Source organism: Monocercomonoides exilis (assembly GCF_001643675.1).
Source record: "Monocercomonoides exilis strain PA203 chromosome Unknown scaffold22-1379369, whole genome shotgun sequence".
NCBI lineage: Eukaryota > Preaxostyla > Oxymonadida > Polymastigidae > Monocercomonoides > Monocercomonoides exilis.
This window is the reverse complement of record NW_027150567.1, coordinates 474,624-500,666: the sequence shown is the minus strand read 5'-3', so window position 1 is coordinate 500,666 and position 26,043 is coordinate 474,624. Positions and strand designations below refer to the sequence as shown.

At 35.3% G+C, this 26,043-nt stretch overlaps 6 protein-coding genes across 6 annotated transcripts; 2 read left to right on the top strand and 4 right to left on the bottom strand.

Moving 5' to 3' along the window:
• Positions 1-3,783: 3,783 nt before the first annotated feature.
• Positions 3,784-5,412, bottom strand: MONOS_13410 (uncharacterized protein; the record flags this gene model as incomplete). Its single annotated transcript, XM_067866109.1, has 1 exon — positions 3,784-5,412. One exon carries the CDS (start codon positions 5,410-5,412, stop codon positions 3,784-3,786), a length of 1,629 nt encoding a protein of 542 aa, XP_067727456.1.
• A 2,142-nt stretch (positions 5,413-7,554) lies between these two features.
• MONOS_13409 (uncharacterized protein) lies at positions 7,555-8,371 on the bottom strand (the record flags this gene model as incomplete). Its single annotated transcript, XM_067866107.1, has 2 exons — positions 7,555-7,781; positions 7,847-8,371. 2 exons carry the CDS (start codon positions 8,369-8,371, stop codon positions 7,590-7,592), a joined length of 717 nt encoding a protein of 238 aa, XP_067727455.1. The 3' UTR covers positions 7,555-7,589.
• A 367-nt stretch (positions 8,372-8,738) lies between these two features.
• Positions 8,739-12,402, bottom strand: MONOS_13408 (uncharacterized protein; the record flags this gene model as incomplete). The annotated part of the gene is made up of 3 exons (XM_067866106.1): positions 8,739-10,769; positions 11,016-12,252; positions 12,392-12,402. The coding sequence occupies 3 exons, from the start codon at positions 12,400-12,402 to the stop codon at positions 9,276-9,278; spliced, it is 2,742 nt and encodes a 913-aa protein (XP_067727454.1). The 3' UTR covers positions 8,739-9,275.
• A 748-nt stretch (positions 12,403-13,150) lies between these two features.
• MONOS_13407 (4-alpha-glucanotransferase) lies at positions 13,151-16,692 on the bottom strand. The gene is made up of 2 exons (XM_067866105.1): positions 16,489-16,692; positions 13,151-16,330 (listed from the first exon to the last, which is right to left on the bottom strand). Exons 1-2 carry the CDS (start codon positions 16,675-16,677, stop codon positions 13,289-13,291), a joined length of 3,231 nt encoding a protein of 1,076 aa, XP_067727453.1. The 5' UTR covers positions 16,678-16,692; the 3' UTR covers positions 13,151-13,288.
• Positions 16,693-19,577: 2,885 nt separating this feature from the next.
• MONOS_13406 (uncharacterized protein) lies at positions 19,578-20,951 on the top strand (the record flags this gene model as incomplete). Its single annotated transcript, XM_067866104.1, has 1 exon — positions 19,578-20,951. One exon carries the CDS (start codon positions 19,578-19,580, stop codon positions 20,949-20,951), a length of 1,374 nt encoding a protein of 457 aa, XP_067727452.1.
• Positions 20,952-23,453: 2,502 nt separating this feature from the next.
• Positions 23,454-24,329, top strand: MONOS_13405 (uncharacterized protein; the record flags this gene model as incomplete). Its single annotated transcript, XM_067866103.1, has 3 exons — positions 23,454-23,662; positions 23,728-23,903; positions 24,196-24,329. The coding sequence occupies 3 exons, from the start codon at positions 23,454-23,456 to the stop codon at positions 24,327-24,329; spliced, it is 519 nt and encodes a 172-aa protein (XP_067727451.1).
• Between the last annotated feature and the right edge of the window lie 1,714 nt (positions 24,330-26,043).

The following is a 26,043-nucleotide window of genomic DNA, read 5'->3' as shown; positions in this document are numbered from 1 at the left end:
TTGCATCTTCAAGAAGGCAATCTGATGCCAAAGAGAAATGACAAAAAGATGGAGATGAAAGAGGGAGAAAGAAGAATGAAAAACACAAAAAGAAAAGTGAAAATGATGATGAACCAGATGGCTCGAAAGAGATAGAAGATGTTAACAGATCTGATGAGAGTGTCATTGGCTCTTCCACATTGGCATTTGAAGGAGGCAAAAAAAGAAAACCTCAATAGATATCAAAAAGCATGCGAAGGTTAGCTTTAAAAAAATACAATTAAAACAAATTTTGTGTGTTTTTTCTTACATTATTTTCATTCGTGAAACCCATATCTTTTGTTTGTTTTTGTTTTGTTGATTAGAATTGAAAGATCCTCTTCATTTTCTCAATGAAGAGTCAAATAGATGTAATCCGACGTTTGTTGAGTTCATAAGACAGAAGCAGAAGGAAGTAATCAAATCGATGAATTCAACAACGTTGCTTTTTGTTTGCTTTGGCAAACTGTTGAGCAAAGGTATTAGGCGGGTTTATCTGTATGTGGTTTGTTGTCTATTTTGTGACAGTTTTTCCAAGCGGTTTGTGAGCACTGCCAACATGAAGAATAAGGTCAAGAAGTGAAGTTCATTAAATCATAAGAAAAGTGATGTGTGATTTTGCAGATGAATTTTCAGATCAGTTATTTTCCATTTTTTCGAGTCATGTGGCTATCGTCTTCAACATATCCATTTGGATTTTAATTTCATTTTGTTTTTGGGCTCAATCGCAAAAGATTGGTGTGACAACAGAAGAAAAGACAAACTGACGGTTATTAAGAAATGCACGTGTACTTGAGATCAATCCATGGAAATCAAAAAGACTTATAACAGCTTTCGAAGAAACACAAAGAAAAAGCGGCATCCTTTTTCGTGAATCGGAAAAAACATGATGTCCTTTTTTCAAATAAGGGAAAATATGGACTTTCAAGCTTTTTTTGCACAAGGCATTGAAAAATTACTTTACTCATAACATTTTTTTTTCTTTTTCAAATTTCAAGATAAATTTGATTTTCATATCCGTAAACACGCATCGTTGAAATCAAAACATAAAGAACTGTGTCATTTCATGAATGTCAAAAAATGGAACCACCTTAATTGTGTTTTTTAATCTAAAAAGTCAATGAAAAGTGCAAAAATTTTCTATGAACTTGCTTGAAGTGAAATATTTTTTACCAAATGTTCAGAAACAAGCGCAATTTCAAATATAAATAAATGATTTATATTTCTAATTTTTTTTAAAGTTCTGTTTGAAAATTTTCAAACAAAGTTTGAATTTCATATTTTGATAAAATTTCTATTTCCACTTTCCAAATTTTTTGTTATGAAAACAAAATCTTGACAATGCCAATGTTTTCATTTCAGTGAAGTTTCGTAAGTGGAAACAGAAATTTGATCGAAATATGAAATTTTTCCTTCAAAATTTATCAAAATGAACTTTCCAAGAAAATTTTGACATATCTTTCTATTAATTGTTTTTTCATTTATTACTAGGAATGACAGTTGATAATTTTCATTTTTCAAACAAAATGTTTTATAAGTTGCATATTTGATGTTATCAAACAATAATTTTATTTTGTGCTCAATTGACTATTTTCAAATATGCTCTTCACTTTTTCCATCTTTCTTTTCGATAACAATCTGATTTGTATCATTTTTTTGTATGTTCAAACAAATAAATACCAGATATTTTTTAGGATGGTTCAGGCTTTTAAGTGAAAGTGCTCAGATTAGACAGAATAAATAATCCTGCCGTTCCCAAGAATACGGCAGGAACAATAAATGAGAGTTTTGATTCGATAAAGTTCATTTTTCATTAATTTTGGGTAAGTAGGAACAAAACGTACTGTTCAAAATACTCTTTAAAACGTAAATCTTCGTTATCAAAATAAGTAATAAGTCCATGTGGGATATTTTTACTGGTAAATTTCGTCATATTCGAATAATTGAATTGGTGACCCATTTTTGAAATTCTTAATCAACAGAACACCTGTTTTTTTATCTTTTTTGATAAATAAAACCCTATTCAATAATTTAGGTTCATATTTTTATTTATATTATACCCTAATTCACTCGTTGTGAAGGCATTGAAACCAACAGCCTCTCCAAAACCTAATTAGAAATTTTGAGAAATAATATTATTAGGGTTTGATCATAGATTTTATGATGAAAAAGGCGATTATTTATCACCTGAATTTTGAGTCGAAAATGAATATTTCAATTTTATTGATTTCTTTGTATTCATTTAGTCTTGCTTTTTTTGGAAATATAACTTTCTTTGTGTTATTTTTTGAACAGTACGTTTTGTTCACATTTATAGTATGGTGGAAAACCCGAACAGTTGCAAAAACCCGCACATATCATCTTGAATAATTTAAAAGATGATGAAAATTGATCAAATGATGTTTATTTTTGTTAAAACTCAATGTCGATTTCAAAAACTCATTTTTGTTTTTGAAAATTAACTATTTTGGTACAATTTTCAGTTGAAGAAAATTTTTGATTCTTCTCATTTTTATTTTGATGTTATCTTTCAATGATTTCATTTTTTTTTGTTTGCAACAAATATCACTCAACTTTTAAAGAATTTTTGTCTTTGACATCTTTTTGTAATGCGAAGTGAAAGAATCAGAAAAATTGAAATCTTTTCTCAAATAATAAAGTGACAAAGAATTAACTAAAAACATAAACACATTCTTACAGCAAAACATTGAAAATAACTTCTATAACATGAAAAAATCGGAAAATATTAACATTTATCTGATTTTCTTATTAAAATGAAAAAAAAATGAAAAAAGTCAGTAGATGAAATAAATGAGATTCAAAAGAACACCATTATTGTATTATTTCTTCAAATGGAAACGAATTTGCAGATTTATCATAATAACGATCATCACATTGTTTTCTATCAAAATAATGGGTTCCAAACCCATTATAAAATTTTTTCAATCCAACAATGTTTCACAAATTATTCAACTTTGAAGAAATAGTTAAACAATTCAATAATTATTAAGAGGTTTGTCCACTAGATATATTATTAGAAAGATTTTCACGGAGGATGTTCAATTCTACATTTTGTTCAATTTCAATCAAAATTTTCGATTTCAAATGATTTGAAAACGCAATGTGTTCCAATTTCCATGAAAGACTTTTTATGAATTCAGGAAATGCAGTTTCTAACTTTTTTTCGTCGGTAAGTATTGTTAAAAACTGTTCACAAGTTCGCATTATTTAAAGAATTACCTTTATGTGGTTTGTTCTTTGTGTTTTATTTTTATTTTGATATCAATAAAACAATATTTTGTTCTTTTCATAGACAATGGAACGACCATTGATAGTAAATTTATTCCTACAAGTTTTAAAATGAAAAAAGTTTATTTTTATTTTCGCAGGTTTGTTGATCACTTAATTTCTTTGTCTGAAACTTTGGTGCCTTTTCTATTATGCGATTCATTTTTAAATTTGAAAATGAAATAAATTGTTTTTTTCTTTTGTTTATCTTTTTTCAAAAATGTTTTTAATTTTTTCTTTTTTCTGAAAATTATTGTTTCTTTTCATTAAAAATGCTTATGCTTGTTTTTTAATGAAAATAGAGTCATCCTGATTCTTTATCAAGAATTGTGAAAACTTGTTGGAAAAAACGCCATTAACAAAATGCTTGACAATCAAATTGAATTGTAATTTCTTGAATAATTAATATATGATATGAATAGATTAAAAAGGTTTGATATGTTTTTCAACTTTTTTCGATTGTTTATTTCTCACAAATCATTTCTTTGGATTGTACTCACTTTCATCAGAATCCGTGAAAAGAACATAATGCTCAGATAATCTTTTGGGCAAACATTTTTCCGATCTCATGGAATATTTTTTGGACAATTTTTTTTCATCCGAATCTTCTTCTTCGTTGCTTGATGAAAGATCATCTTCTATGTATTCACTGCTGTCAAGATCTTTTTTTCTCTTTTCTTTCGATTTATTTAATCTGTCGGAATGATGATCAGTCTCTGAAGATTCATCTTCAGAATAATTAGAGGAACTCGATAAATCAGTCACTTGTTTTCGACCATCAGGTTCATCCAAATGATCTGACCGGCACAGAATCAGTCTTTTCTGTTTGTTTTTTCTTCTGAAAACACGAACGACCAAAATATTTTCTTCCCCTTCTTGTGAATCAGTTGGATCTGATTCGAAATCTGTTGAACATAAGATATCGTCAGTGTCAGTATTGTCACCAGTATTCTCATTAGCAGTAAGGTTTGAAAGCTTGGAATCAGAAGAAGTTATTTTTGAAGATGAAGGTCTTTCCTTTTTATTTTTAATCGTTTTTTGATTAATATTTGTTATGTGAACATTCTCAACTCTTTCATCATCACAAATAGACTTTTTCTCTTCAAAAGCTTGCCATTCTTTTAGAACTGCTGTTGATGTTATTAGTTTTCCAGAGATAGACCATCGGTTCGTCTGTCTAGCCGGTTTTACACCGAAAGGCAAGTAATCCAAAGTGCGCCTCAGTACGTGAGATATTCGAGAAGACGTTATTCCAGCTTCGTAGAACCCATGCCGTGTTATTCTTGGGGCCATCGCATAATAAGAGCAATCTGCGATTGCTTGGACAAAAGGTAAAAATTCTGTTTTCATTTTTCTCACACTTGGTTCATTTCGAACATATTTCAATTGCTTTTTTAGTGCTGCATTAGGTCCGAGATCAAGTGGCTGAAGGATATGGGATGTGTGTGCTGGTAGCACAACGACATCCACGTTTTCTTCAGAAAACTTTTGCCACAGCTGGATATTTTGTCTTGAAGAGTGTCCGTCAAGAATTATTAAAGCAGAGAGTGATGAATTGCTTATTTTTTCTTCGGATATTTTTTCGTATTGAGTAATTTCTTTTTTCGTAAAGTTTGCTTTTTGCATCTGAGTGTCATTCTTTATCCACCAATCTCTATTATCATCTTCTTCAATTAGAAACATTCTTTCTTCAGAAGAACTTAAATAAGTTTCATCACGAAAGTTAGTAATTTCATCAACATCAACTTTAGGAAATCCATTTGATGGTATTTGAAAACTCTTTTTGTTTCGAAAAGAATTTTCACACTCTGAAGATTCTTTTGAACGGCCAGATGCGGATTGGTGCAGTTGCTGCAACGCTTGAATTCGATCTCCTTCTGAAGATATTGTATCTGAAAGTTCCAGTTTGTCAATACAAATGGATTCCTTGTGACTATTTTCATTATCGCACTGATCTTTGGATCGCTGGGATTTTGTCGGTGAATCTGAGTTATCTATTGGAAATAGTTCTGATCCAGCTGATGAATGCAATGCTATTGATTCATGATCGTCTTCGTCTTGAAAATTTTGTTGTGTTGTTTTTTCACTTGTTTCATTCTTTTTCATTTTCTGATCGCATATTTCCAACCTTCTTTCTTTCGTTTTCAATTCACAAGATTTTTTTGGAATATTTCATATTGATATTGTTGAATTCTTTCAACAACTTTTCTTTGCTTTTGAATGAAAGGAAGAACATGTTCTAACGTTATTTTTTCAAATAGCTCTTTTGTCATCCATCCTTTTTGAGTTGAATGCAATACGAACGATTCGTCATTCCATTGTTCGTTTATTTCTTTTTCATATTTTGAACTTAAAAGAAGATGAGTGGGGAGATGATATCCATCAGCTCTCACAATAAATAAAAGAGTTAAATGACGAAGAGGAGGAGTTTCCAAACATGGCAAGTATATGCATTTCTCATTTGCAATTCTTTTATTATGATGACGACCGTTGGACTGACAACTTGTTTCGTCCAATTGTAATATTAACGAAGGATGATATTTTTTCTTCAGCATCAAAGTTCGCAAATGAGAAAGAAAAGACTGTATATTTGCTTTTAACGATGCTCTCAAGCGTGCATGATCAAGTCGAACTGGATTTATCATGCACAATTGTTTTTGCCTTGATAAAAAATCGTAAACCCATCTCAGACTTGGTGTTTCGATATATTCAGTCGAGGCCGGAGATCTTTCGATTCGAATTTGTCTTGCCTTTATTGGAAAATAAGTTTCAAATTTCAAAATAAAAAAATCATACTAAAAAAGGAATGTCATTAATTGATGGCTGCTTCAAAATATTGTGCCAATTTAATATAATTTGAACAAGCTTCTCTTCTTCTTCCTTCGTTAAATATCGTGGCCTTCCATTAATACCAGATATCTCACCGCGAGATTCCATTCGATTTGCTCTGTTTCTTCGAAAATATTCTTTTCTGGAATTGTTCATATTTTCTGTCTTCACTTTTTGCATTTGAATAATTTGAATATCAACAATTGACTGATTTCTGCAGTATTTTTAGCTTTTTGAAAATTTAATATGGAATAACTCCCATCATAATAAATGCATTTTTATTCTTATTAAAAATTCATTTATATTTTGAAGTGTTTATTTAAAAAAAACTTTTTCTTAACACCAAAATTTTATTATGTTTCCAAAAATCCTAAGAGTGCGGGTTTTTGCAAATGTTCGGGTTTTTGAGCACATCATTACCTAATTTTGTTTGAAGATGTTATTTTCTTATTTTTCTGAATTTATTGAAATTAACTCTGGACAATTTTAGTATTTCACAAGCACTTCAAACATTTTTAATGGAATTTGAATCTTTTCTAATTTGTTTCATTATCGTCGTGTTGCTGTTTTTTAAGTGAGCACTTTTTAAAAAAAGTTTTGAGCAACAATAACATTCAAATTTATCCATCTCGCAAAATTACAAAATAATTAAATGAAATTTAAAAAATGAAAAATATTAAATTTGAGAAACAAAATCAAGAATATTCATTTCCTCTAACATTTACAATAATCTGATAAACATCAAATTAGTTTTGACAATTTTCTGTTTTATAAAAAAACATTTTCAAAGTTGTATCGAAGCATTAATCAATGAAAAAACAAAAAAAAATTATTATATTTGTGAGATACAAATCGAAGTGCATTTCATTTCCTCAAACATTCACAAAATAATCTGTTGCCTTTCCGGATATCTTTTGTGAGTGTGCTTCATTAACGTTCTCCAGGTCTTGAAGAAAGCTTATGATTGCATCTTCATATCCTTCTTCTTCTAACTTGTCAAAAATTGCTTTTTTTTGTCTCATTCCATTTTTCCCCATCAATTTTATTTTTTTGCTTTCCTTTCATTCTTCCCGAAACTGCCATGAAGAATCCCAAACATTTGCATATAATATCCTCATTCAACGTAGGCCGTTGAATCTCTTCCAAAAATAACTCAAAAATGCCTCCTTTCAGCAAGTCATCAACTCTCATTGTTTTGAGTGACATCATCGTTTGAAATAGTATCAAGCATTTCCCAAATGTTTCTCTATCATCCTCTCTTGTTGCCTTGCACAGCTTGACAAGGCTACGAATTAACCCAATATTTTCATCATTCCACAATTGGAAATGCCAAAAATACTCTCTCACCGCTAAAACCCACCTTGATAATACCTTCATCTCTTTCACTTCTTTCGTCTCTTTCCCTCTGTTTTCCTCTTCTTTCCTCTTCCTATCAACACATTTCATCAACTCCTTTATTCTCTTGTGGCTTCTCTCACAAAATGCAGCTCATTCACTATCAAATGCTCCAATTGACTTTCATTCATAATTCTGAACATCAAAAACTGCCAAGCAGACTGATACGCAAGCCGTGTCAGTTTGTGATGCTTTTGATGATGTTTGATGATTTCTGTGATATCATTCAAATACACTTCTTTTTTCATTCTCTTTCAAAGATTAGTGCAAAAATCGATAAGATTCAAAATAAATCTAAAAAATAAATAAATCACACCAGATTTTCTCTATTATTATTCAAAGCCACCAAAGCCATTTCCACTTCTTCTCGAGTTTCCTCGCTTTCTTCTTTGTTTGAAGCGACTCTTAAAAGGCAATGCACGATAATTGCAACTAACTCGTCTGAAACAAAGTCAACCTTATTTCTCAACGTCTGATAGCATTCGCACAGGTCATTCAGAAGCTTTTCGTTCTTCCCTTCTTTTTTCCGATCTTCCTCAATAATTATCATCTTCAATCTTCTGTTCAACAAAGATCTATCAAAATACGATATCACAAAATCATTCTTCATTTTGCATCGGTCAATGTGCTTCAACAACATCACTGCGTTTTCTTTTCGCATTTCGTGATCTCCAATCATTTTGCTCACAATGTTCAACGGAGCTATTTTCAAAACAAATTCCATTTCTTTTTCATTCATCTCGTCCAACAATCCATTCATTTCCCCTATTTTCTGTTTTTGCTCTTCTTCTGTGAGATTTGAAAGCTCGAGGAGTAATTCTGCAATGAAATGTTTTTCCATTCATGAATTACCAATTCCTAAAAGAAAGTCAAACTTGTGAAATTTTCTCGACGGATCTTTTTTTGAATTTCATTGTCAGCTGCACTCATTCAGTTTATTATACATTCTGAATGTTTTTGAAAGCACAAAAGTTTTGATAAATAAGATAATCAGCAAATACAAACATCTTTATTAATCGATAAGTATTGTGAGAAAAACCACAAATCAATCGAATTTGTTTGTTCAAAATTTCTTATTGATAGAAAAAGGATAGGCAAAGTTCTCTTAATGTGCTTACGCCGGAAGATCAAACAAATCCTTTTTTCTCTCTTGTGATCAATCTTATTATAAAAACATTTCCAATCTTTTTCTTTCAAAAAAAGATTCTTTTCAGAACTTTAACTATCTATTGAATGCATCAAAACGTTGTGTATACGTTCAAGAATATTACAAAAGATATGTTATTGCTCCGAAGAAAGAAAAGTGCATTTTAATTAAAAAAATAAATAATTGAGAAGAAAAACAAATTTATATATTTAAAAATAATTATTGAGAAACATTGCAAAAAATGCATCATTACTCAAGCAATGCAGCATTCAAATTTTAAGCATTTCTCTCAATGTTTCACAAAATTACAAGCAGTAATCACCTAACCACAAATTATTAGGAAAGAATCCTTTTATAGAAATTCTTTTCTGCAAAAACATTTTTTTCCCCACTGAAAGAAAAGCTGAAACAAATTCATTGAACAATCTTCTCAAACCAAATATTTTGATGGATTTTTGAAGGGAAAAAAGAATCTTTTTATTTTTTCAACAATCTCAAAATGTTGTTGAAATATCCGAATTCCATGTTTCATAATTATTCTCTCTCTTTCCTTTTCTCTTTCTCTTTCTCTCCTTCATCCACATTTGATGCAATCATCTCAACCGTATTCCGCATCCATCCTTCCTCCTCCTCCTTCTCCTTTTTCTCGTTCTCCTCCTTCTCCTTCTCCTTCTCCCTCCATCATCATCTCATCCACATCCATCCCCATCATCATCCTCATCCTCATCTTCATGTTCATGTTCATGTTCATCGTCATCTTCATCAAACTCCCTTCTCTCCCTTTCCTCCTCCTCTGCTCCATCTTCCTCCTCTCGCTCATCTGCGCCCTCAGCTGCTGCTGCTGCTGCCTCCTTTCTTCCTCCTCCATCGCCTTCATCATCGCCACATACTCTTCATCCACTTCCACCATCTCGCTCGCCACCTCATCAAAGGGAGTGACATAATCATTCATGATCCGAACACACACTTTGTTGATTTTCCCCAACAGTGCCACAACTTGCCCTTCCTTCTCCTTTCTTCCTGTGCTCATCCTATTCAGAGTGTCTGTTGCTGACATCCCCACATTCTGCACTTCATAATACAACTCTTCTGTTTCCAGATCAACCAGCACCTCGTTGTCCAGCAAAAGCTCCTTCCTCAGCTCTGAATCTTCGTCTTCGTCATCATCATCTTCTTCTTCTTCATTGCTATCATCATATTCTTCTTCGTCTTTTTCTTCTTTATCATTATCTTCCATTTCTCCTCCTCTTTCTCCTCCTCCTCTCCCCCTCCCATTCCTCCTCTCCCTCCTCCTCCTCCTTGCCTCCTTCTCCCCCGCCGCCATCATCCTCTCCAGAAACGTCACCGCCATCAGCGTCGTCTTCAGCATCAGCCTGCTCTTCCTCCTCGCCAGCATCGCACACACATTCACATGCGCCTTCCACTTCATCAACACTCGTTTGTGCGAAAGAGGGCCACACGAGATATTCATCAGCGTGATGATCGTCTCGTGCACATAGTTCGCTGAAAATGAGGGGGAAAGCAGCTGCTTCAGCAAAAAGGGCACGATCGAGGTGTTCAAGACGGATTCTGTCTGCTCGTTGGTTCCGCCGGTGATGTTGCTGACACCCAAAAGCGCTCGCTCGAAGGCATGCCTGCGGAACAAAGCGAGGGTGGAAGGTTTCGGCTTGGGGAAGGAGGATAAAGTGAAGGAGGAAGGGAAAGGGGTGGATGGATATGAAGAAGAAATGGAAGAAGAAGAAGAAGATTGGAATTCTTCATCATTCATATTCCTCAATCTCACATACCCACCACCACCACCACTTCCTCCTCCTCCTTCTCCTCCCTTCTTCTTTGCCTCTCTTTCATAACAATCCGAAGCCTGTTTCAAGATGAAACCAGGAGGTTGCCTGTCAAACGGCCGAGCTGTCGGATTCAGTGCGATTTGGAAGATTTTCACGCCTCCTGCCTTGATAACAGCGTCTGTGTGTGAGTCCTCCTGTGTGGAGGTGAAGCTGGAGAGGAGGGTGACGCAGCTCTCGAAGATGGCTGAGTGGAGGGTGGAGGAGGCGCGGGACACGAGGAGAGAGGGGACGTTGTAGCGGCAGAGGATCTGGCGGTGGTGTTAAAATAAAGAGAAAAAAATTTAATTCATAAAATAAATAAATAAAAAATAAAAGAGATGAAAAAAACTATAAACTCATAAAATTTTAATTGTAACTGTGATTAAAGCTATATTTGACATAACCACGTTTCTCCATTTCTCATCTCATAATAAATATATATATGAATGTAAATATGTATCATTCATTCATTTATTCAGATTCATTCACATTCATCAACTCTCACATTCACACACTTCGATCGTCTCCATCTTCCTCTCAGCGAAGGCGACGAGGCATTTCAAGGTGTTTCTGAGAAGTGTGGGGTCGATGCAGACACGAAGAATAGTGCAGAGAGAAGGGATGGTTGAAGAAAGACGATGAAGAATGGTGAAATTGGAGGAGGATGAAGAGGATGAAGAGGAGGAAGAAGAAGAGAAGAGGGGTGTAAGAGGAGGAGAAGAAGATAAAGAAGGAGATGAGGATGAAATGATTAAAGAAGTGGAAGATGAAGAAGGCGTTGATGATATGATTGAAGATGAAGGAGGAGAGGGAAATAAATTTTGTGAAGTGCCAAAAGAAGGAAGGAGAGGAGGAGGAGAAATATAAGGAGAAGGATAGCTATAGAAACTATTATCATCTTTCATTTCCATTTTCCCCTCCATCTTCTTCATCTTCAGTTCATTCATGTTCACTTCTGTTGCTTTTGCATTGAGAAATGGCTGAGATTTCAAGAAGTCATTGAGAAGATGAGTGGCAGCTGAAATGAGTGTGGAAGGAGAATCTGAAGGCTGGAAGGAGAGGAAAGAGGGTGAATGGGGAGGGAGAGGAGGGTAGAGGAAGGAGAAGGAGAAGGAGGAAGAAGAAGAAGAAGAAGAAGAAGAAGATGATGATGATGATGATGATATGGAAGATTGAGAAACTTGTGAAGGTGCAAGAGAAGAAAAAGGAGGAGAAGAAGAAGAAGAAGAAGGAAATGAAGAAGGTGCAGCGAAAAGTGAAGTGGGAGTTGAATTGAAAGAAGAAGAAGATGAAGAAGAATTCAAAGAAGAATTAGAAAATTCATCTTTTGAAATGGAATTAGATGAAATGTATGGCAAATTGTGGTAAACTGTTTCAAAAGGCAGTAAATTTTTGGTTTGAGATGAATTTTCACTGCCAAAGTGAGTTGCATAGGAATCCGGATTTTCTGCTAATTTCGCCAAAAGCACTGAAAGATGAACGTCCACATCGTTTGCAATGAAAAAACCAATTGTTCCCTTATGAGCAGGAATTTGCAAAGAACTGTCATTTTCTTCTCTTTCTTCTCTGTCCATTTTTGTGGCTTCTTTTTCCTTCTTTGAGACTTCAAAGCTGTTGCTGTTGACGTCTTCGCTGCTTTCGTCTTCGTCTGAAGAATCATCTTCTTCGTCATCTCCATCACTGTCTTCGAAACAATTGGTTAGGCTCCAGATTGCTTGGATTTGAACAGATACAGAAGGAGAAAACATGTTCCTAACAAATAGAGGAATCAGATTATGATAGCATAAGGTTTTTGCGACCCCTTCTTTTGCAGCTAAAATTTTTAAATTTGTAATGAAGTGTTGATTAATTTGAAAAATTCATCTTTGGATTAAAAAAATTTTTATAAAACCTGCATTGCATAAAAACCATTCTGCCCTGAACTGCAATAAAAGAGAATAAATACTTCAAGTCATAAAAAATAAAAAAAAATCATGCCTGAATTAGAGGATCGCTATCAAGAGTCAAAAAATTAGAAACTGAAGAAATAACATCCAGTCGAATAAGTTCATCGAGTTTACGTTTCGAGAATGATGCTAAAAATGAAAATGAAAAGTTTTATACATATTTTTAAACGCAAATTCGAATAAACAATGAATACAGTGTGAGGCAAATGAAACTAATTCATCAAGACTCTCGAGAACAACGCGCATATCCGGAGATTTTAACATTTCTACCAGCATTAAAAAAGATTTGTTTTTTGATAGTGATTTTTCTTCCTTATCTTCCACTAATCTACGTCGTTTTTGAAGCATTTCTATTCTTTCATCATTTCTCAACTCCACTGCAACTGAACCGACGTTAACTTCACCTAAATTACACACTGGTCCATCTTCAAATGTTTGAAAACGTTTTGATGCTCTATCTTGTGATGACCATGGAAAATTTGGAGGAATATCACTGATCATCATAATACATTAATTAATAAAGGTTTCTCGACAACACAAAAAATTCATTTCTCCAAATAGAGTGTTTTCATTGACAAAATAAAACATTGGCAAATAATTTATCTGAAAAACTTTTTTCAAATGTATTGAAGATGAATTATGAGATTCAATGCATTCTTTGATTTAAATAAAAATTATACTCACATTGTGAAAGATGAATCCATTTGTAAACATCCATTTTTTATTTCATAAAAAACAAATAATAAAAGAAATATCTTCTTGACACATAAATGTAAAAATATGAATATTAAAAAAGCTTTTCTCAAAATAAAAAATTATTTTTTGGTTATAAAGAATTATAATTAATGAATCCGTAATCTTCCTGAATGAACAACTTTCCCTTTTATTCTCTCAATTAGAACTGATTTTTCCATCAGTCTTTCGATAAAGCAGGGCATCCTGTACTGCCAATAGTGTTTTTTGCTGTCCGGGTTATTGATCACCTCGTCCCATGGGTCTTTGTGATAAACTTCATCATCCGGCAAAATAGCAACAATATCCTGATACAAGAAAATCGCTATCATCGCAGGAGAAAACATGTGCATGTCAATAATTCGCTCTAATTGATCGCTCGGAAGAGAAGAAGGGCGAGGCGATGAGTTGCAGAGGGTGTTGTACCAGAATCTGTCTCTTATGCAGCTCTCGATTTGAAATTGAGGAGAAAGAGGCAGGTTTTCTTCTTTTTCTTCTTTTTCTTTTTCTTCTGTGAATTCGTCTTTATCTTTATCTTCAGATTGAGGGAAAGTTGAAGAGGAAAATGAAGAAGAAGGAGGAGGAGGAGGAGAAGAAAAAGAAGAAATAGAAGAATCATAATCATAATTATATTTCAAAAAAGACAAAGAAGGTGAAGATGAAGATGAAGATGAAGATGTAGGAGGAGGAGTTATTTGCCACCATGCACGTAATGGAGGCATATCATGTGTGGATGTGGCAGCAATCACATCTTCGGAGTAATTTTTCGGGTGGAAATAATTCTCCGATGGATTGCCCGTCACTCTCTGCACACGAAGACCCAAAATGTGGAGAGAGTGCATAATTCTGCGGAGAAAAGAAGAAGAAGAAAACCCCCCTCCGCAATTATCATCCACCGCCAGCCCTACATCATCCCCACACAACAACATCCTTGTCGCCTCTTTCATCTTCCCCAGCTTCGTCCACGCAGATTTTTCAAACAATTCTCCATGCCACCCCCACTCACTGAAATACTCCCTCTCCAGCTGCAAAAGCGCATCTTGCCAGTCTGCCCCCAGCATCTTCCAGGAAACTGTGCTCGCCACATTGAAGCGGGGCGCATAGCTCACCTCTTCTCCTTCGTCAAAGGCATACAGACACACACTGTTGGTCAGCACATGCATCTTCCTCAGAAAGGAGTCCAGAGCTGCCAGCTCTTCTTCCCCAGACTCGTCGTTAATCCCAAGCTGCTCGATCAAATAGTCTGCAATCTTCCTCTCTGTGTTGAACTCCTCCCGAAACACATAGTCAGAATCTGCACTTTCCTCTGCTGGCTCCAAAAATGTCCTGATTATCTGTTCTATTTCTTCTTCCCCTTCTTCTTCCTCTTCTCCTTCTCCTTCTCCCCCATTGTTCTTCCCAAACACCTGCTCCACCAGCCCCTTCGTGATCACAGGCAGCGTCAGCCTGCCATACAAATCCTTCAGCCCCGATCTCTTCACAAGCTCTCCTTCACTCACCAGTCTTCCAGGCACAAACCGTCCGTGGAGAGCAGAAAGACTCTCACGCGGGATGAGCCAACTGCGGCAATACGACAGCAGCTGATCCACTTGGCAGGCGTGGAAGAACCGCTCCATTGCTTTCAGTCTCTTGCCCCACCACTCAAAGTTGTCTGCCAGGATGTTCTCCCAGTTGAATGCAGGGATGCCCCAGTTCTGTCCCTCTGGCGCAGAAGCAGCGTCTGGCCGCGAGCCAACCCGCATGTCGAGTCTGAAGTACTTGCGGAAGTACCACGTGTCTGCAGAGCGCAGCTCACAGCCTACGGGAATGTCTCCCTTCAGCCCAACGTGCAACTCACACGCACATCTCCGGCTTGCTTCTCTGAATTGGCGGTCCAAATGGAACTGCACCCACATGTGGAACAGCACTTCGCGATACAAGCAATGTGCTGGCTGCGTCATTTCAGCCACAATCTTCTCCACATTGCAGGCGTCGCTCAGCTCTTCTGGCCAGCCCTGCCAGTTTGTCGTCCCGTTCTGGCTGGAGAGCGTTTTGAATACAGCATACGAAGGCATCCAGTATGCAGAGTCCTTTTGAAACTGGATGAACTCTTCATCTCTCTCAAACCCGCCGTCGTGTGTGAGGTGGAGGTCGAAGATGCGCTCCAAATAGCTCAGCTTCAGCTTCAGTGTTGCTTCGTAGTCTAATTTGGGTGTGTTGAGTTTTTCGCGCTGTGTTGGGAGATCAGCTGCGATGTCAGCAGGGAGTGGCTGCAAGGAGTCGATGTTGATGTAGATTGGGTGCAGCGCAAAGGAAGAAACAGAAGAGAACGGATCCGAGTCCATCCAGCTGACACCGTTGACTGCTGTGTCTGTGACAGGAAGCAGCTGAACCACCCGCAGCCCAGCCATCTGGCACCACTTCGCCAGAAGCGGCAGGTCTGCGAATTCTCCAACGCCAAGTGATTGCTTTGACCTCAGAGCAAACACAGGGATCGCCACGCCCGCAGCACGGAAGTGGGGCTCGTTTGGATAGCGAAATGAGGGCGATTCAATGAAGATGATCTGGGCATGCCCTGCTGTTGGGCTCTGGCACATGTGAGAAGCTATTGCATCGGTGAAGTGAACTGCTTTAGCTTTGCCTTCTTGGAACGTCCAAACAACAGCGTCTGGCAAATTTAAATCGATTGGCATCGGCTTGCCGCATTCACTGTTCGGTCCTGTTTCGATGTTCTCGCATTCCCATCCCAAGTTGTGTGTAAGAACGAACTTGTATTGAACCGGTAGTTCGTCAAAATCAAAAGAACGAATACATTTGAAAAATGGAGCTTCAGCTTCAAAAAGTTTTTGAGCTCCCGCAAGATTCCAGAATTTATTCTTTTTTGATGCACCAATCAAATGGATGCTTTCTTGTGGTGAAATTAATGGTACTGGAATTTCAAAAACAACTGAAACTTTTTCATCATCTGGTTTTTCAACTTTAGGAAATTCATCTGACTTTTCACGATGCATGCAAACGTCTTGAATCAGAGACGTTGATGATATATCTTCAGTAAAGTTAGCTCTGTCGTGCCACAAATCACGTACCTCAACTATTTCGCCTGGAGCAACGTCAAATGAACGGAAATGACTTCTTTCTTCCCATCGAATATAATCTCCACTTTTGAAAAAGTACTGAAAAAATATTCAAAATAATAATGCAATTAAGAATAACATTATTTTGTTTCGTTTTCACAAATAACGTTTTCATCAATATCAAAAATATGTGTGATTTTTCATTAAATTTTAAAAGCAATACACAATTTTACACGTTCAAATATATAAAAGCAAACTTTGTATTCGATATTCGTTCTCAATGGAATTGTCAAAAATGCAAACCAAATAAAATCTTTGCATTGTAACCTAATTGCATTTGAAGGGTTCCATTCTCCTAAAATCTCTTCTGACCCACATATGTAAACATCTTCTCCAAAACATGTATGTTCATAGTTCACACAAAAACATACAAAAGCAGAAGACATAAAACTTGATCTTTTTTGAATAATATTATTTATTCAAAAAATAATGATAATATTTTTAAAGAATTGCATATAAATATTAGCATTATATGCAGCTTCAGCAAAAACAAATATATTGGAAACACTTTTCTAAACTTCTATATTTTAAAAAAATTTTTTTATTATTATAATTTTTTGAAAATCTTACAAACATTGGTTAAAAATAAATACGATTTTTTTCAATTTCAACTTCTCTTGTAAAATTTCACGTGAAGATTCATTTTAATTATGTTTTATAGACCTCTGCTACATACCGACATTTTTCTAACGTCTGGACAGGTTTATCAACATAGTGGTTTATTTTTTTTCTTCTTCTTCCTCCTCCTCTTCTTCTTCCCATTCTTTTCATTTCGCAAAAACCTTTTAGCCATCTCTTTAGACTTCATCGATTGCTCTAACGGGTTCATCGTTCGCTGCCAAATCTTTTGTAGAATTAAGCCACTACTCAACATTTTTTTGCCCCAACTCCACCTGCATTTTCATCAAAAGTTATGTCAAAGACCCATCTGCTGCTTCTTCTTCTGCTCTTCTGTTCTCCTATTGAATGCCATCAGATGGAGAAGAACTGCACACATCAAGTTCCATCGAATGCTACATGTCTGCGCTCGCCTCTGCCTCCTGACCCGCCTTGATAAACCTCAGCCCACTCAGCCAAAGCGCCTCCACAACCAGCGGTGCCATCGCTTCTTCCAGCTTCCCCTGGTTCTCTTTGATTCTCTCCACAAACTCTCTGTACGTTGTCGGATACCCGCCTTTCTCCTCATTCCCATCACCTCCCTCTCTCCCTCCATCTTCTTCTCACTTTTCTTCTCCCTCTTTGCCTCCCCTTTCTCCTTCCTCTTCCTCTTCCCGCTCCTCCAGCAAAGCCAGCGCAAATCGCTGCTGGAGACAGACCATATCTTCCAACCTTAGAACCGCATCATTCAGCGCCTTCTCTACGATATTCCCCACATCGAACACCGCAACACCTCTTCACATCGCTTCATTGTTAAGCTTCACCACACTCCTCGACTGCTGCGATCGCCATGTCTGCAGCGACGGGTTAAACAGATCGTAGATCGACTGGAACGCATTCACATTCTCCTCATAAAAGACCTGCTTGCTCCCCGACTTCGTACGCACAAAAGCTGTTGGTTATGGAAGTTGAGCTACCAGCGGAACCAAAAGCATCGCAGAAAGCGCCACATCGTATGCACACGCAACACCCCCATACAGCACCGCACCCCGAGCCACAACATATCCCCGCAGCGTATGTTGCTCCTTCAGTAACAACTATCTGTGATTTTCATACACTCCAGCCGCCTCTCGATGTAGTCCATCGCTCCTTCCGTTGTGCATGATGCCGCCAAGATATCCGAAGGGTCAATTGCTGGAGCTGATAATGAAGATGAAGATGAAGATGAAGATGATGAAGAAGGAGAAGAAGAGCAGATGAATGAAAATGAAATGAGTTGACTGAAATGTGGCTGATTTGTGATCTTCAACAATCGATGCTCAAAGGTCAATAATTCATTCACAAATTTGAAGAAGTGGAGAGAAATCATGACCTTGTCCATAAGAGAATGAAGAATGAAGAGGAAGACAGAGAATTTGACAATCTCTATTTTTTTTTTTCTTCACTGATGTTTGCGATGACATTGAAGATAATCTCGAAACAAAAATCGCCTTTCTTTCTCAATTGGCAGACTTTAATAAAAAGAAATAAAAATGAAAGATGCTCTTTGACCTGTCAGTTTGCCAACAGACATATTGTTGAATGCTTCGTTGATGTTGCTTTTTTTTTTGTTTCGCGCTGATTTTGACACCTGAAACAACTTTGGCTGGCAAATGGCTTTTCCATTGAAAAGATGAATTTCCTTTCAATTGCAAGAGAAACCACTTATTTGTGAAATAAAAAGGTCATTCTGTTTTGCTTGTTTTGGATGTCTTATCTCCTCTTGTTTGATGAAAATGCCAAGCCTTTGTTGATGATGACAGCCACTTTCCTTCTCAAAAATCTCTGAGGTACATTTCTCCAACATTTGCTCCAAATGCAATCTGAGAATAAGTTATTTCCCTTTTGATATAATCCAACGAATTGAAAGCCTATTTGGTTCGTATTTTCAATTTCATCAATTGTTTTGAAAATTCCAAACTTGCTCATTTTTTCCCATTCAATAATTGCAACAAAATGAAAACATGCCTTTTCCATCATTCTGTCTGAAATGCATTTCCTGTTCAACAAATTATTATTTGCCATATTTCTGTATTTTTAGAAGGAAAAAAAATTCGAAATGTCAACAAGTTTGTGGGGAAACAAAACGCACACACGTCAAATCGTTTTTTATCAAAAATGGAAGTCCAACGGTTCCTGTGTCATCCAATTCGAAAAATGACATCTCTGAAAGTGTGAAAATTCTTGCTGAAACATCTCTATCCTGTCAATCGATGCAATTCATCCATGCAACTCAGAGTTAAGACAATAACTCATCAATCTCAGCAAAAGGAAGTGTGTTTTCATATAATCAAAAATCTGTTTCCAAGATGTGTGTGCTGCTGAATACTGAAAATTCGAGCAACAAATTGGTTGAATTTCAACACTTAAATTGTGTGTCATGCTTTGGATAAATCAAAATCTTTCAATAAATCCAAATTATTCATGGTTGAATATAAATTCAAAAATTATTAATAAAGATATCGAAAAACATATAATTAATTTTAAAAAGTTACTTTAACATTGAAAATCGATTGAGGAACCCTTATTTTCAAAAAACTTCGTTAGCGCCCAAAATATATTTTTTGTTCTTCACAGATCGATTAAATAATTTCAAAAACATTGTTCTGAATTTCTCACTTGTTTCATACAAATTCAAAACGCGAGCAAAATGGGAAACGTATATTATGGATTAAAAAATATCGAAAATGCAAAAGATAAAACAGAAGCAATGGAATGGATTGAAGAAGAGAAGACCGAACCACCAAAAAAATTGAGACATGACGTGACACTCACCGACAGCTTTGGAGATACAATGGCCATGTGGTGGATTTATCATGTCAAGACAGAGCCTCCGATATGGATGAGGCATAGCAACACGTTGGCAAATGACTTTGGATGGACAATGGCCATGTGGTGGATAATTTATGTTAATTCAGACCCTCCTGAATGGATGCGACATAGCATTACACTCAAAGACAATGCAGGATGGACAATGGCCATGTTGTGGATATCGGTAGCTAAAACAGATCCACCGGAATGGATGAGGCATGGTGTGACGCTATCAGACAAGGATGGAAACACAACGGCCATGCACTGGATAAAAAATTTGAATACAGAACCTCCGGAGTGGATGAGACATGGCAATACTCTTAGCAACAAATATGGGATAACAATGGCCATGCACTGGATAAAAAATGTTAAAAAAGAACCTCCGGAGTGGATGAGGCACGATATTACACAAAGAAATAAGTTTGGGAAGACAATGGCCATGTATTGGATTGAAAAAGTTAATACCGAGCCACCAGAATGGATGAGGCACGATATCACGCTTGGTGGAAAAGATGGGAAAACAATGGCAATGCACTGGATTGCAAATGTTAATACCGAGCCACCTGAGTGGATGAGGCATGAAGCAACATTCACTGATAAAGGTGGGAGGATGATGGTAGATTACTGGAAAATGTTTGCGGAGGGCGAGCCACCAAGCTGGTTGAGTCTCGACTATTCACTGTGTGATGAAAATGGAAAAACAGCAGCCATGCGCCATATCATCGAGAAAAAGGAAGAGCCACCAAAGTGGATGAGACACAGAAGCACACTTTGTGACAAAGATGGAAAGACGATGGCGATGCACTGGATTGAAGAAGTGGAGACAGAGCCACCTGAATGGATGAGGCACAGTGCCTCGCTTGCGGATAAAGAAGGAAATACATTGACCAGGATATGGATTAAAAATGTCAATGAAGAACCACCAGAATGGATGAAATATGACAATACACTTGGAGATAAAGAAGGAAAAACGGATGCCATGTGGTGGATAACTGAAAACAAAACTGAACCGCCAGTCTGGATGAGACATGACAACACACTTTGTGATTTGGTGGGAACGACAATGGCTATGCACTGGATTGAGAAAGTCAAAACAGAACCTCCAATGTGGATGAGGCATTCTAATTCACAAAAAAATGTACTAGGTTGGACGATGGAAAAGATGTGGAAAAGAACAGTGGAAACTGATCCACCAAAATGGATGAAAATTTGAAATCAAATTTTCTTTTTTTTTGAACAGAAAACATTTGCAACGTTTTGGATGATTCAATAGTCTTTTGTATATCTCATATTTTTCTATTCTTCGCTTTTTTCAAATTTTGAATCAGTTATCATGCCTTCTTTTTGAATCAACTTTTGATCAATCAAATTGAACTTTTCACACTTCAGATAAAATTGATTTCATTCTTTCTTCATTAATAAAAATAATTGTTGGTTTTTATAATAGATTTTCGAAGTGAGTCATTTGAAACTTTCTCAAATTTAATTTCATGATTAACAACACAAAACAAAAAAAGAAGAGAATAGAAACTTAGAATCAATCAAAAATTGAAATATGAAATCGAGATAAATTCTTCAAACAAATAGAAAAAGCTGGAGAATAATAATCGAAATTTAATTTGTATTTCTTTTTCTGATAACCTTTCATTTTCCAGAAAGTTTTTTTTTTGACAATTTGTGAGAAAAATCAAAAGGCGACTTCTAAAAAAAGAAAAAAAGAAATCAAAACAAATCTTTTTTTTTTTTCATTTGTCTTTAATGTTGAAGTATTCAATGTGAAAAGGATCAAAACACTTCAACAAATATTTGAAATAAAGTGATAATTTCATCTAGCAGAAATGAACTGCTATATTTTGTTTGAAAAGTCGAAAATGTTTAAATTTCATGTTTTTCTAATATTTGTCTTATTTTTCGGGAATAATGCAATAGATTTGTGAAATATTGAGATCTAACATATTGGAAAAATTTGAAACATCAAATATGAAATGATATTTTTTCTGATCAGATTTGACAGATCTATTAAAAGAATTTGTCAAATAAATGATAATTTTTAATGAATCCGAAAGTTTTTCATTTACCACTCTTTACACCAAGTATTTTTATTTTTTGTTTTTTATAATTTATTTTGATATATAATTTTTCATTCAATTTTTTTTCCATATTCATATTTATTCATGGTGATTAATCCACTACGATTAATGTTTTCTTCATGAAATTTGTCTGTCGAATTATGATGCATTTGTCGAAAAGATCAAAATGACAGTCTTGAATAAAACTCAACTTTTTATTTGTTAATACAACATATGTTGTACTCACTTTCTTGACACAGAACGTTATTCACAAAAAAAATCCGGTGTATGAGAATGTTCATGTTTATAAATCACCGTATTTTTTGATTTTATTTTACAGTTTAAATCGGATGCTATCACATTGAATTCAATCACATTCGTTAGTCGTCACATTTAATCATGCACTGACATTTTTGGCCTATTTTTCATTCATTTTTCACCACATATAATCACAGGGCTAAATATACATAATCGCTTTTCATTTCATTATGGGTGGATTTTTCATTGAAAAATCGACTTTTCGATCAAAAAAAATTTTTTTTCGATATTGTGTTTTAATAAATCTGAATAACATTACAAATTGTAAGCCTCTGCGACCGACCGACATTTTTTGGACAACTCGACAAGTCGACCGACAATTCATATGAGTTTAATTTGTAAGTTATAAAAAACGTATTAATTTTTATTTTCATATTTTTTCAGAAAAAAACGAAATAGAATTTTAATCTTTATTTTTTTTTTTTTTGCCGATTAATATTAATAAATTTATATAAATTTGATAAATCAAAAATTCCCCTTTTTTTCAAAAATTCTTATTTTTTTAATGGGTTATCGACTGATCTTTGTCGAGATCAGTCGAACGACAAAGATCAGTCGTTTGACAAAGATCTGTCGAATTGCAGAAAAAAAAAAAAATGACAATTTTTGTTTGATTGCCAATTCCTTTTTGATATTGAGGCATTAAAAACTTCAATATCTAATCTCATCTTCAAATCCGCAAAACTCTCTATTTGATCCAACAAAGTTATCAAAAAAATACTTTGCTTCTTTTAAACCTTTTTTTTAGCAACGCAAAATTGTTGCTTTTCTTCTTGCATGAGATGAGTAAGTGTATTTGAGTTCATTTTCATTTTTTTGACAAAACATGTCATTAATTTCTTCGAAAAATTAATTTGCTCAAATGGAATTTGATTATTTGTCTATCGATTTTATTTCGCAATCAGTTGAAGTGCTCACGAGATCTTTAATAATTTCTTGCACATCATATGAAAATAAACAAAGTTGCAATATGAACACGGAGAAAAAATTGATAACATGGCTTTTATTTAAAAATGTGTGTTTTGATGAAAGGAAGAAAAGAGTATTATTGTTGGTACAAAATTAAAGAAACAAGTGAAAGATGTTGAGAATATTTCAAACAATTTTATTGAATCCAAGTTATGAGCCACTAAAAAATCGGAACTTAAACGTGAACTTCAAGGACTTTTTGGAAGTTATGATTATGTCGGTAGAGCTGGAAGAACTGTGTATGGAGTTGGAGGATTGTGAAGAAGTCTGTTGCGGTAGGGATGACTTCTGCAGGATAAGATGATGAACATAACGTTTGTCGGGGAGAGGATGTATGGGAGGAGAGAGAGGAGAAGAGAATGGGGCGGGGGTGGGGGTGGATGTTTGGTATCGGAGGGGCATTGTCGCATTTGAACTCGAACAGGCAGAGAGAGACGATGGACGAGTTTGTTGCGATTGGGGCAGTTGTGCCGGAGGAAAGTGTACCGTTAATTGATCTGCGGAATGCGACTTGTGTTATCGTACGAGTGTGCCAAGCGAAAGGGATGATTGGAGTGTTTATAGTTATGTATTGTGTGCTTGTGGACGAGTGGGAGTAGCAAGTGTATTCATCTTGTTCTTGTGGATGTAAAGTTTTCTTCTTTTAAACATTGGAGGAACGTTAGCAAACTGCCTCCTTTCGCTCCGTGCAAGCACTGATGCTTTGCATGTGCGTGCTCCGTTCTCTGATTCTGCGCTTTCTGCCTCTGCTCTGTCCCAGGGCTATACATGTGGAGCACACGAATCTGCATCGCCGCACCAGGTGGTAGGTATGAAGAGAGTGTATCATCAGCAGACATCTGGCTCAGCTCGTTTCTATATGGATGCTTCAACTTCTTTCTTTTCCCAATAGAAATTACTTGATTCATTCATGAAATTTCGAATTAATTTTTTGAAAATCACAAAAAGCCTTGGTCAAGTTGCATTCTTCGTTTGTTCACTTCCAGCAGATATGTTCAGCGGGCTTATCCTCAGCTTTCCTGCTCCCATAATCTCAAAAAATCTTTGATCCACGATTATTTTCATTCGACGAGTTGATCACAACAACTAGATCGCAAACAGTTAATGTGCCTGTTGAGAAGGAAGATAGAGATAAGCCTGATTTTTCAAATTTTGTTTGGACTGTTGTTGTCAAATCGCTTGGGCCGTATGTCGTGAAGGACGAGTTGCCACAGCCCGCGCTTTTGTCTCTGTAATTTTTCGTGAGAATATCTCGATATCCGTCAATTAATTAGGAATAAGAGGAGTCAAACAATGGCTGATGGTGCAGCATGGAGCTTTAATCAAGCCCACATGTACATGCGTCTACTCCTTTGGGTTTAGAATCAGCTGAAGAAACTAATTTTATAATTCCAAAATCGTTTTTAAGTATTTTCTTTTGCCCACGACTATTGAATAATCCAAACTGATTATGGTTTCAGTTTCCCTAATTGAATAACAACTTTGATCATTGCTGTTTTATGCTAATTTATGCGAAAAAATATTATGTCCGTCTTTTAAGCAATATTATTATGGAAAAAACAGTAATTAAACAAAACTTCCAAATTGTTTGAATGCATTTATTTGCTTACCGCACCTCCTCCGCACATTGAATAGCAACCGCAGAATATACAGTTTGATATAATAACTTTGCCAATTGGATTTCAACGTTGAAATGCTCCCCCTGCCTCATCAACTGTTCAATTGCATCGACATTTATCGAAATGCGAATTAATGAAACATGTTTTTGCCTTTGAGTTATTGTTTGAAGGAGTTCGTCTGCCTTTCCGTCATTTTTCGATGAGCAATTTCTTTGAAACTGTCCATCTATTATTGATTGAAAGGGGATATTCTGTGCTGCAATTCCTCCGACCCCTCAAAAAAAAGCTGCCACAGCACATCTGATGAATGAAGAATGAAGATCAATGCACAGCGATTTTCAGCATATATTGTTCCACTTCTTGTCGAAGTATTGCATATTGAAAATGACTGATTTTCGAAAGTGATGGTTGAATTTTCATTGTCATGCACATTAGGAGCACCTGCTTGTGGAGCTGTGCAATCAACATATTCGTGCATTGAAAACGATTGGTTTTTTGTTGTGTCCATTCGCTCTGTTTTTTAAAACATTATTCAATTCATATTTCAAATTTAAAGAAATAGTCATCATTTGTGCAAGGCTGTGTAAAATCAAACCAGTTAATAATATAATGTGAAATTGAATAAATACCTTTGATGTCTAAATTACAAATAATAGAGATGTGATGCGTTTCAAATGTCTTTCCCGTAGAAAGAATAATTGTTTATAAAAATAAAAAAAACATTAAGGAAATCAGTTTTCAAATTGATCGAAACATATTATTAAATATTCATTCACACATATGACAAAATATTTATCATTCAGCAAAATAATTTTTGATTATACATAAAAAAACAATAAACAGAAAAATTTTCATGGATAAATTCGTTGAAAATGTGAAAAATGCTATTTAATTAAAAAAATGAATTTTTTCACTTAAAATAACTTTTCGACACAAGCTTGTCTGCTCGACCGACAAATATGACTTTTATTTTTTGTGTCGCAGAGGCTTAATTACAAAACCTAAAAAATTGTTATTTCAATTGAAAAAAATGTGTTTTTGTGAAGAATTTCCAAAAATGAAAAAATTGAAACAAAATTAATTAAATTAAATTAAATTCATTTTTGTTTTTTTCAATGTAAAGTCACATCGAAAATAAACCTTTGCGACACATGAAACAGGAGAAGCTTGTGTCGGTCGTAAAATATGACTTGTGTCTATGGTTTTTTTTTTTGAGCATATAAATGTGTGCTAATGTATCTTAATTTGATTGAACAAAAACCAATAAAGTAATAATTAAAATTTTAATGATTATTTAAAATCATATTTTAACAAGGATCTTGACAAACAT

Excerpts from the sequence above, each read along its gene's own strand:
- MONOS_13407 (XM_067866105.1), bottom strand. The coding sequence starts at position 16,677 with ATGTCTTCTGCTTTTGTATGTTTTTGTGTGAACTATGAACATACATGT. Across the intron at positions 16,331-16,488 it reads GAACGAATATCGAATACAAA|TACTTTTTCAAAAGTGGAGA; the intron begins GTTTGCTTTTAT and ends ATATTTTTTCAG.